Genomic DNA, 12,840 nt, shown 5'->3' with positions numbered 1-12,840 from the left:
TAGAGTGTGAGCGCCAGGAGGACCGAGCCGGGCACCAACACGCTGAGCCAATACGAGTGTGACCGTGGAGAGTCCGCAGTGGAAGCTGCAGCCGCCGACCTCCTGGCTATGCCTGGCCACCGGAAAGTGACAGCGCGAGGGCAATGTCGGGGCAACCAGGGCCTAATCTCACTTTTCACTCCTAAAGCCAAGGAAGCTGAGGAAACGGGGACGCACTGGGAGCACAGACGGCTGCCTCAAAGCCTCTCTCCACTTACACTCGCAAGGCCGCCAGATCAGCAGCTAGTAGCGGAGGCGTGGACGCGGCCCCTGCCCAGAGCGTAGCTACCCCCGTCTGGCCTCTTCCAGAGGCGCCTCTTTGCCTTACGCCAGCTTCGTGAAGAGGCGCTGAGAGCAACCCGGAGGCTCCCCCAGCTCCAGAACCTGACGTGAAACTACGCGAGGCTGCACTCGCGGCGGCCATCTTTGATTCGGGCAAAACCACACCCCGCACCCCGCCGGCCGCTCCCTCTCCGCGTCCCCAGGCTTTTCATCCACAAACGTAAGGCGCTGACCGTAGAGGTAGTGCTCAAGAAACACGCACAGAGGCCTGACTTTCCATGACCCCCGAGGTGCCAAATGCCGCCAATTTCCACATGGCAGCTAAACCCAAGCAGCAAAGGAGAGCTAATGCCAACGAAGTCATCTCAGATTTCACCTTGATCCAGCTTCTGACTTTCGCCATATATGGCAAATCTACTAAGTCTGCCCTCCGTAACTAAACACAATAAGTGTGTAATTTTGAGTAAAGCATTTCATGATCTGCATAATCATGGGTTCAATATTTGTTTTCTCTGCCAATTCTAAGCTCCAAGAGGGCATGGCCTCTGTCTGTCTTATTAAGGGCTGCACCCATGAATCCAGCACAGAGACTGGGCGCATATCAGGGCCTCAATGAACAAAGTACAGAGGGGAAAGAAAAATCCTTTCTCCTAAATATTTTGTTTATTTTAATTGAAACAACAAGGTACAAGTCTACACTCTGGGAGAGTCCTAGGTCTATAGCTATCAATATTTGGGGGAAACAAAGGTCCTTCTGAAAATCTGATTAAAACTATGGATCCCCCCTCAAAAAAATAAAAGACAAGAAAAGATGGTTGTATGTATACATTGACAGTTCTGCATACAACATCAAGTTGGTCACATGGTGTTCACATGGTCAGAAATCACAGTACTGGGTTTTATATAAAACTGCAATCATTTCTTTCACAAATTATTTGTTGAATATCTGATTTGTCCTGGAATTATACTAGGTATAAGGGCAAGACATAGTTCCCGCCCTTAAGAATAGGGGCAGGGAGGAGGTCACACGCAAATAACAAGCAATACCATCTAATCCAAAGTCAGGCATCTCAGAATCCATGACCCTTTCCAAAGATGACTTTTTTGCCCAAGTCTACAACATATGACTAACAACCTGAAATGCAAATAACCCTTCAAGGTAGTATTTTGGGTATAGAGATTTACCTTTGACTTGTGTTTCTGGAAGTGAAAGAAAAAGAAAGAAAAAGAGGGGAAGAAGAGTAACAACTTACATATGTTGCACTCTCAAGGAATAAATGCTTCCGGTTGCTTCCAGCATTAAGAGACCCTGTGGTGAAATGACTTGCCCCAGGAGTAGGTGTGGCATCCGTGGTGGTCATCCTCACGTGGCAGTGTGTGGGGATAGGCACAGCAGCTCATTCATCTGGGAAAGAGCGGGAAGGGATGGGACCTCCCCACTGGTGGTCTCATTAGGTGCAGAGGGGACACACAGGTGGTCTGGTGAGGTGCTGAGGGGGCCTCCCCACAGGTGGTCTGGTGAGGTGCTGAGGACCCACAGGAGAAGGTGCCTCCACTGGTCAGGGGCATAGTGCACTGCACCATCCAGAGATACCTCCTTGCGAGGTGTTTCCTGGTGTTTCTGAAAAAGCAGCATTACAGCACAAAAACTATGCCGCTATCTGGGGGAAGTGTGAGAGGAGGGTAAATGTTAAAACAACTAGAATAAACAAAAAGCTTTAAAATAGCAACAATAAAAATTCAACATTGACCAAAAATGAAGTTCAAGAATGTTTTTCGGTAGAGAAATGAATTATTCTATATTAGTGGATTTTCTGATTGAAGCTAATTTCTTTAAATGGAAAAACCTTTATAAAATAGTTGCTGGCAATCTTTCCAAATCATTTCACTCTCCTGTCTCCTTAATCAAACTGAGTAAACATGATGTAACGTTCCTGGTGGCTCTCTAAGTCCATCCATTACTCCGCTGGGCTGTAACACACTCTGAGAAGCTGCTGCCTACTCAGCTCTGCCTGCCCTTCATCAAAACAACTCCAGCTGCTCCATGTGGAGACCCAGGGCTTTTTAAGTTTTCTCTTTCTCTTCACCTCATCATCAAATCACTTCTTGCTAAGGTCCATCTATCCAACTGACAGCACTCCATGCAAGATTATCCTTTTAATTCCTGGCTAAACTGGGAAAACAATTGTTTCTTCAAAATAAGTTCAATTTAAAAATTTAAATAACAACCTGGATACTGTGTTTTATTAAATTTGTTTTAGAAAAGGTGAGCTGACTCTGAGATAAGCAGTGGCAGGTACAGCGCGCGGTTTTAGGCAGCTGTCTGTATAATGGCATCTAAGTGCCCATTGGCTTAGGATACGCCAGGGAGGAAGATTAGGCCAAAATTTTGAAGAAGTAACAATTCTGGTTATTATTGAAAATAGACCATAAATGAGGGTCTGAGTAAAATTTGTAAGGTTTGTTACACAGACTCTGTATAACACCTATTTATTCTGGCTGTTCAGAGTTACTTCTATTTTAATTTTTTTGTGTTTTCAACTTCTGAGTCTTTTCCAGACAACTGACCTTTACATAAGTGAAGCATTAATACAACCACAAAACAAATTGTTTTCCTTTGTGAAATTCTGTACTGTACAGCTACAAATGCCTTTAAATTAAAATCTGTGTCTCTGTGTCCTCAATGGACAGGTAAACCCTGTGTTTAGGATGGACTATTTGCTGTGATACTTCATTTGCCATTGAATTGCAGGCCTGTTAAAAGAAGCCCATCACTGCTGTCCCCATCTGGTATATCATAAGCAAAAGGAGGACAGTTTAAATTCACAATGTGACCCATTACATTCATATCAATACCACACGTTCATGCCTGAGTGACAGGAGCACCAACCTGGGTGGACTATATTATGAAATTTAAAAATGTTCCAAACATGTGACCATTCTAACTTCTATGGATGCATCTGAATATGAAATTCTGTAGCATTTCTTTATGATCAAATTAAAATGGAATCTATCTGGGAATCATTAATACTCCATTACAGGACCCTTAATGACTACCTCCCCTTTCCCCTACTCAAACTCTTTTCTTTTCTTCTTCTTCTTCTTTTTTTTTGGTTAAAAATCTGTTTGTACTCTTTAAGCAGCATCTGTTCTGTCAAAATGTTCTAAGAGAATTATTTTTAATAGATTGTTTTAAAGCATGAACACGAGATATAGACCTTCAGCAGCTTCCAAGTATTATCTTCCTCATCGTCACCGTCTTCCATTCAAGGTCTGAACTACACCAGAAGCAGCAGCATTGTCTGTCCAGGCCAGCACGCGACTGGAAGCAACAGCCTGCAACCAGATCTCCACAGGGAAACCAGAGCAGAAACACACCACGAACCCTGTATCACACCTCAGCTTGATTCGTTTTACTGAACAAAGCTACATTCCATATTTTAAGCCAGAACCTCTAAAGCTTTTCTCTTAAAAAGCTGCTAACATAGCTTTTCTCTTAAAAGGCTCTCCTGCTTATACCAGAATAAGCATTCAAGCCCGTTTCCTCCATAGAGACTGTTGCTACCAGGTCTCCAGGACCTTCTCTTGGAGAAAGCTCACCTACTCCAGGCAACAGTTGATGCTCTTTTTTTAGCTACACTTAAATACCACCCCTCAGTTCCTATTTTCAACTGCAAACTCCAAATATAACTCAGATCAAGTATTTCTGAGAATTCACTTCAGGCTTTTCATTTATAAAAAATTCAGACTGTTTTCAGACTGTGGCCTGTTTCTTCCTCTCATATAATTCTTCAGGAGTAATCCTTTGAGAATGCTGACACAACAAAGGTAATTTTCTTGAATTTAAATCTGAACTTTCACTATTAAATACATACTTGTCTGAACCAATAAATATAACATAAAAGTTAAAACTTGAGTGATGTGATTTGAGTTTACAAAGAAAAAAAATGACATTAAGAACACTCCTAATACTTAGACTGAGAATCCGTAAAGACCACGTATAGAGTTTTTCCAGCTTATTCTCTGCTACAAAATATTTTGCTCAGAAGACACTGTACATGAGTAAGTTTGAGCACAACAAAAAAACAGAGCAAGGAGTTCTGGTCCCAGTGGGGAGTGGGGACAGGGCAAGGTGACCCCAGATACTGTGGGCTAAAAGGAGCCTGAACTGAAAACCTGAAAATTATGGGCACGGCCCACATATCTCATTTTACAAACCATATCTCATTTTACAAACCAAGAAAATTATGGGCACGGCCCACATATCTCATTTTACAAACCATATCTCATTTTACAAACCAAGAGTGACTGAGGGCCATCACTCATCAGCAGCAGCAAGAGGACAGGTGTGGAGCCCAGGACTCCCACAACCCTGTCACAGAGACGAGAGCCATGTGACAACACGGGGATGCACTTGCCAATCCTCACAATCACTCCTGGAGGAAGGCCTTACTACCCACATTACACACGAGAAAACTGAAAAGCCTGCGTGGCCAGGCCGAGGTCTTCACAGAGGCACAAAGCGGCACAAAGACCAAGCATTAACTCAGAAGAAGCAGACAGGCTCTTCCTACTTTTTATTGCTCTTTATTTCATGCAGTTTAGAACACAGGTGATATAGGAAGGGACAGAGGGGCAACTTGGAAAATAATTTAGTAACATAAATGCTAATAACATCTCAAAACAATTTAAAATCATTCCCTTATTACTGTCGCCACCCACGTCCTAGCCGCCAACCCTTCTCGCGTGGACAACTGCAACCATTTCTTCACCATCTTCCCCATTTTCACTCCCACTTCCTTTCAAACAATTCTCCACAGATCCCAGAGTAATAATAATAATCTTTTTAAATGGACTCATGTGACTTTCTGCCTTTCAACTCTTTAAAATAATTCCCCATCGCCTTTTTCTTAAAAGCACTGTTTTTAATGCTGCTACACCATTATAGCTTAAGCTTAAGCATCGTGACACTCACTGCTGTGAAAGAGTAATGAAAGAGCAGTAAAGTTTGAAAGAGTAGGAAAACTTCATGAAACTCATCCTTGTATGATGCCTAAATCTCTGGCTGAACGGAGGGAAATGGAATTTCCTTCTCACTGAAAGTTTTATTGAAATAATTGTGGATTCACATGCAGTTGTAAGAGATAATAGATTTCTTATACCTTTTACCGAGCTTCCCCCAATGGTAACATTTGCAAAACTACAGTACAATATCACAACCAGAGTACTGACATTGAAAACCCCGATCTTACTCAGATTTCCCCATTTATACTTGTCCTAATTTGATAACACTGGAAGCAAAGATGAAAGAGGAGAGAGCAAAATGGGGGAGAAATGCTGCTTAGGGTCAGCCTTTTGGTAGAAAGAAAAATAGGGCAATTGTCAGTGTTAAACTGTTAATCTTCTCCCTAGCTGAAAGGGTCAAATTAGATAGGTCAATGGAACTCTGAAAGCTGAGCTAGCTTTGCTCTCTCTTTTTGAGAAAAATCCTACAGCTCTTGCTGTCACTACGTGCAAACAGGTACTTTTCAGAGTTCGAGCTTTTACAAAATTGTTTGAATCTTTAATGGCTGGTTAAACCATCTTTAACGGTTTAATCTTTTTTTTTTTTTTTTTTTTCTTACCCCTATATACAACTGTAATTGATTAAAAGCCTAATGGTTATGAACCTGCATAGTATAATTTTTATATTTCCTAATTACGTTTCTTCCTTTTTCCAACAAGATACATTAACCTTTATTTAAAATGTGTTTTTCTCTTTTGATGTTTTGGATCTGTTTGTTTAAGTGCTACCCTCCTGGCTAATTTCTCCATCATTTTCACAAGCTACTGTTTCCTAAGAATAGCAAATAAGAAAATTGTATTTAAAACAAAACATACAATGGTTTCAGCCAACTACATATGTTAAGTAATGGATACATGCATTTTCAGAAACTTCTTTTAAATGAACCACATCTAAATTCTGTTTTTTGGGAAAGCAAAGGAAAACAAACACATCTAAATAGTAACATTTTATTGGGATTCTAACTAATAGAATATGTAACAATTATTTTAACTTTCTAAAAAAATTTTTTATATCATTTTTAAGGTTCTTTTCCATTGGCAGTTATTACCAAATATTGGCTCTATGCCCTATATTGTATAATACATCCTTGAGCCTTTCTTACACCCAACAGTTTGTACCTCTCACTCCCCACCCCCATATTGCCATCCCCCCCCACCCCCGACCAGTAACCACTCGTTTCTTGTCTGTACCTGTGAATCTGCTTCTTTTTTTTTTTTTTTTTTTTTGCGGTACGCGGGCCTCTCACTGTTGTGGCCTCTCCCGTTGCAGAGCACAGGCTCCGGACGCGCAGGCTCAGCAGCCATGGCTCACGGGCCCAGCCGCTCCGCGGCATGTGAGATTTTCCCGGACCGGGGCACGAACCCGTGTCCCATGCATCGGCAGGCGGACTCTCAACCACTGCGCCACCAGGGAAGCCCGAATCTGCTTCTTTTTTCACTACTTTGTTGTCTTTTTTAGATACAGCATACAGTGTTTGGATTTGTCTTTCTCTGTCTGACTTTATTCACTTTAACGTAACGCTCTCCAAGTCTGTTCATGTTGCTGCAAACGGCAAAATTTCATTCTTTTTTATGGCTCAGTAGTATTCCATCGTATTCTTTATCCATTCATCTGCTGGTGGACACTTAAGGTGCTTCCATAACTTGGCCATTGTAAATAATGCTGCTATGAATGGTGAGGTACATGTATCTTTTCAAATTAGTGTTTTTGTTTTTTTTTTAAATATGTGCTAAGGAGTGGATGTGCTGGGTCATATGGTAGTTCTAATTTTAGTTTTTTGAGAAACCTCTCTACTGTTTTCCACAGTGGCTACACCAATTTACATTCCAACTAACAGTGTACAAAGGGTTCCCTTTTCTCCACACACTTGCCAACGTTTGTTATTTGTGTTCTTTTTGATGACAGCCATTCTGACAGGTGTGAGGTGTTATCTCATTGTAGTTTGATTTGCATTTCCCTGATGATTAGTGATATCGAGCATCTTTTCATGTGCCTACTGGCCATCTGCATGTCCTCTTTGGAAAAATGTCTATTCAGGTCTTCCACCCTTTTTTAATCAAATTGTTAGTTTTTTTGATGTTGAGTTGTATGAACTGTTTATATGTGTTGGGTATTAACCCCTTATTGATAATATCATTTGCAAATATTTTCTCCCATTCAGTATACTGCCTTTTTGTTTTCTCAATGGTTTCCCTTGCTATGAAAAAGTTTTAAAGTTTAAAGGTCCCATTTGTTTATTTTTGCTTTTATTTCCTTTACTTTAGGAGACAGATCCAAAAACATATTGTTACAATTTATGTCAAAGAGTGTTCTGCCTAGGTTTTCCTCTAGGAGTTTTATAGTATCCAGTCTTACATTGAGGTCTTTAATCCATTTTGAGTTTATTTTTGTATATGGTGTTAGAGAATGTTCTACTTTCATTCTTTTGCATGTAGCTATACAGTTTTCCCAGCACCACTTATTGAAGAGACTGTCTTTTCTCCACTGTATAATCTTTCCTCCTTTGTCATAGATTAATTGACCATAGGTGTGTGGGTTTATTTCTGGGCTCTCTAATCTGTTCCACTGATCTATGTATCTGTTTTTGCACCAGTACCATACTGTTTCGATTACTGTAGCTTTGTTGTATAGTCTGAAGTCAGGGAATGTGATTCCCCCAGTTCTCTTCTTCTTTCTCAAGATTGTTTTGGCTATGCAGGGTCTTTCGTGTTTCCATATAAATTTTAAAATTATTTCTTCTAGTTCTGTGAAAAAAAATGCTATTATTATTTTGACAGGGATTGCACTGAATCCGTAGATTGCCTCGGGTAGCATGGCCATTTTAACAATATTGATTAAAAAAGAAAATTACAGGCCAATATCACTGATGAACATAGGTGCAAAAATCCTCAACAAAATACTAGCAAACCAGATCCAATAATATATTAAAAAGATCACATACCATGATCAAGTGGGACTTATCCCAGGGATGCAAGGATTTTTCAATTATTCACAAATCAATCAATGTGATACACCACATTAACAAACTGAAGAATAAAAACCATATGATCATCACAATAGATGCAGAAAAAGCTTCTGATGAAATTCAACATCCATTTATGATAAAAACTCTCCAGAAAATGGGCATAGAGGGAACAAACCTCAACATACTAAAGGCCATGCCATATATGACAAACCCACAGCTAACATCATACTCAAAGGTGAAAAGTTGAAAGCATTTCCTCTAAGATCAGGAAAAAGACAAAGATGCCCACTCTTGCCACTTTTATTCAACACAGTCCTAGCCACAGCAATCAGACAAGAAAAAGAAATAAAAGGAATCCAAATTGTAAAGGAAGAAGTAAAACTGTCACTGTCTGCAGATGACATGATACTATACATAGAAAATCCTAAAGATGCCACCAGAAAACTACTAGAGCTCATCAATGAATTTGGTAAAGTTGCAGGATACAAAATCAATATACAGAAACCTGTTGCATTTCTATACACTAACAACAAAAGATCAGAAAGAGAAATTAAGGAAATAATCCCATTTACCATTGCATCAAAAAGAATAAAATACCCAGGAATAAACCTACCTAAGGAGGCAAAGACTCCTTTGCCTCCGAAGACTCTAAGACACTAATGAAAGAACTGAAGATGACACAAACAGATGGAAAAATATACCATGTTCTTGAATTGGAATATGTAACAATTTAATTCACTATTATTATTCCACTAGTGGAATGAATCATGTGAATTCCACTAAGCCAGGCACACTGATTTACACTATTTCAATTTAATTACTACTCTCCCTTACCCCACACCCCCTAAACCCCCAACACACACACTTCACCATTAACTACAAACCTAAGAGAGTGAAAAAACTTTTGGTCTCCCTTAAGAGACTGCAACTAATTTCAGAGTTAATAAATTCCCAAGTAAGAAAGATGGAAGCAAACAATTTCTAAAAAAAAATTAAATTTCTGAAAAATACTCTGAAGTCAAACATATAATCATAAGCAATAGCCTGAAAGGGGGACATGTCATTGACTTACCCAAGCAAGATTATTTACCTTGCTTTATTCTTAAAGCTACCTGTGTATTTAAGCTGATTTAGGAGAAGGTATGTTTTAAAATACTCTGCAAAATGTATTCAGTTTTGTTTTTTAGTTATATTAAAATCATTTTGAAAGACTTGGGCGTTTTCTTGTTTGTCCTCTCTATAATTAAGATGATGTAAAAACTCCTAAATTCGTATTTTTCTTCTAATTCTTGTTGGCACCTACTGAATTCAACTGCTGCTCAAGGAAAAAAAAATATAAACCTAACCATGACCAGGACAAAAATATTAAGGAGACCATTGTCTGAATATCAAATGGTAGGGGGCAATAAGGAAGCTCGGATAGAAAACATGGGTTTCATGTTTCATTGCCAAAAATATTCAGTCTGGAGCTCTTCAAAATGATATTATTGTGCAGCCAATAACTGACTGACTTTTCACCCAGTGTGCTCCTATGCCACTTTTCACTGGCTCCTTTTCTCTTATTTCCTATTGTTTCTTCTCTTCTTTCATGTAAATATATTATGAAATGGCTACTTCCCCTCTAGACATGTAAATAACTGGTAGTCACCCCCAAAGTCCCGAAGTCTCTTCCAACATGTAATGTACCATTTCTAACCAAAGTTAGAAATGAAAAGCAAACTGGACTAAAGATTCAAATGTAGCTTTTCTGTTAAAATCAAGAATAGAGGTTAATAGGAAACTCAGAAGAAAAAAACTTGGGAAACAGAAAGGCAAAGAAGCAAGGTGCTACACTTGGAGCATGAGATAGAGGATGATCAAGAAAATTTTTAAAGATTATTCTACAAAGTGCTTCAGAAACATGCATATGATTACATGTCAACACTCTCACTAGTTCTTAGAATCTGCCCCTGATGAGACTGGGTGGAAGAGATCCTCAGGATAACACAGTCAAGAATCTATAAAAACTGACGGGCAAGACCGTTAAACCGATGAGCCTTCTGACCCAGGGCTCTCTATCTGGAGAACGCACAGAGCAGGGAGACATACAGCAACACTTCTTCCCCAGGGATTTGAAGTCACTTCAAATAATTCACATCCCCATTAATATCCCAGGATTTTCTTGGGATCTTTAAGAGGACCAGAACTTATTTGCTTCCTCAAAGGTTCTTCATGATCTCAGGACCAGTTTAATTCCAAACTCTCCTTAGTCTCTCCGCTGTTGCAGCATCCAATACCCAAACCAAACCTAAGGTATAAAAATGTTCCAAGAGGGATAAGGTGCAAGAGAAAGGCACTGTTGCTAACAAGGTAAAAAGGCAGAAAACATAGGGTTAACCAAGGTTCATTGTCAGGTGCCTACAGAATGTCAAGACAGACTTCACTGAATAATGCCTCCCGTGAAGGATTTCAATGGCCATTCTTTGGAACCAACAAGTCTTTAGAAAGAAAAGAAGCCATAAATGACAAGGATTAAAAATCTTACCACAAAAGGAGGCAATGCTCAAGGTCAAGGTCACAAATGCTTCCTGTTAAAGACCAAGATGATGTGTGTGTTTAGGCTGAAAAGGGATGGGGGATAGAGGTCTTGTCTACTGACGCTAATCCCACTCAACCCTAGGACATGTGAAACACCTTGGGTCCAAATACTCACAGGAAGGGGTGGAGTCCTTGTCCAGTCCACTTTGAGATAGGTAAAGAATAAAGTAATATTAAAAATAAAAACTTATAATACCTAACACATGCTAGGTCTCTAAAGAGTTTATATATTATTAACTCATTCAATTATTAAAACAACTAGATGAGGTGGGTGCTAATAAAACCACCCGTTTCATAGATGAGGAAATCAAGAGACAAAGTTTAAGTGAATTTGCTCACAATCACTAGGCTAATCAGAGAGAGGAGCTGGGACTGGAATCCAGTCGTACAGTTCCCAAGACCATAGTCATAATCCTCAAGCTTTCATGTCTCTCAGGAAGTTCAGCCTCCAACCCAGAGCTGGCCCACATTTCACATTCTCATCCTCTTCTATTTATGTCCTGAAGATTTTTATTAGAGTTTTAGGGATGTCCTATTAAATCTATCAGAACTTTTTCCACCTCATCCCCAATGATGCCTGAAGGCAAACCACATCCAAGCATTGGGATGGGGAGGCCCTGTGGAGCCATAAAACACGCCAGATGGTTTGGCATAGTTTGGTCTTGATTTGGTGAGGAAATAGTCAGGGGTGCTTATGAGAAAGAAAGAAAGAACATTAATGTCTATGGAGAGGAAACGGGGGGGGGGAGATGAAGTGGAATATTAACCTAAATAAAAATCAAAATAAGTCTCCTACTAAAACTGTACCTATTTTTCAAATGAAGACCCATCTCAAACATCACATCCTCCCAGCCAGTTTCAAGTTTAAAGAACCTAAATAATATTGTATCACTGGCTGTCTTTTGGTACCCAACTTTTTCCATTTTATGCCATAGATATCTATAACTTATGCTCTAAGCAACCTGTCGGGGGAGAACTCTTATTTGCACAAAGCACTCATATACTCATGTATCTGTTTTAGGTCATTTGAGTGAAAAGGGAAACAGCAGTGGAATTGTAAATTGTAAAAAGGGCTCAATATACCATTATCTATCCTTTTCATGTACCTTAAGGCAAATTTAAAGCAAAATATTAACTCAAGTCTCTGAATTTGAAGGCTTGAAACAAGTTCCTCATTGTGCATACCTTTAAGTACGTTAAGGTCTATTTTTCTGTAACCATTTCCATTGACAACAGCAGAATTCAGTTTATATTTTTATTTTAATATGGAATAACTGTCCATGTTAAGGGAGAAAGGACCCTCCATCGTTTTCAGTAGTTTATGATCTCTGAGGACAGGGGCCCATTTGGTTCTGACACGTTCTCCAAGTCCACACCTGAACACACAGTGGACCTTCAATAAATATTCCTGACTACGCAACCACACTGAACAGATGTAAGTTGAAATGTTACTTCCGGTCCAAAGAAATCTGAACAACAGACATAAATCCAAATGCTACTTTTGATCCAAAGAAATCTAAAAGTAATAAGGTCAATATGTAGCAATAACCATTTATTGGTTTGATCCATGTAACTTTAAATATCTTACGTCATAAATTAAACTGCATGTAGGACATGCCTGTAATTTTTTAAGTTGGGGAGGGGGTGGCAGAAGACAGAAAGGGGTTAGTCAGAACCTGTAAGATGATACCAAACATGTTTGTGTTTATCTGTACGTATGTATCTGTCTGTGTGGCATGTGTATAATATTGTCCCCCTAAATGCCAATTAATATTCCACCCAATAATTTATCTCAACAAGGAATGAAGAGTTAGCTATTGAAAGAGAGAGAGAGAGAGAGAGTTCTGGTGGGAGGGGAGGAGAGAAAGAAAGATATGAAAGAGAGAAAGAGAAAACAAAGGAGAAAGGAAAA

General features: G+C 39.5%; 1 protein-coding gene across 10 annotated transcripts in view; it reads right to left on the bottom strand.

Moving 5' to 3' along the window:
• PSD3 (pleckstrin and Sec7 domain containing 3) overlaps positions 1–12,840 on the bottom strand; it is a 571,362-nt gene that overhangs the window by 257,194 nt on the left and 301,328 nt on the right. Inside the window, exon 11 of one of the 10 annotated variants that reach the window (XM_073798610.1) lies at positions 6,555–8,130. The exons of the other annotated variants lie outside the window; for them this stretch is intronic. Within the exon in view, the coding sequence (XP_073654711.1) occupies positions 8,125–8,130 (6 nt within the window). The 3' untranslated portion in view covers positions 6,555–8,124. Of the gene's footprint in view, positions 1–6,554; positions 8,131–12,840 lie in introns of those variants that run through there. 10 annotated transcript variants of the gene reach the window in all.

The sequence above is a fragment of the Tursiops truncatus genome, chromosome 21 (assembly GCF_011762595.2).
Source record: "Tursiops truncatus isolate mTurTru1 chromosome 21, mTurTru1.mat.Y, whole genome shotgun sequence".
Lineage (NCBI taxonomy): Eukaryota > Metazoa > Chordata > Mammalia > Artiodactyla > Delphinidae > Tursiops > Tursiops truncatus.
Note: the sequence above shows the minus strand (reverse complement) of the source record. Positions and strands in the feature narration are given on the sequence as shown.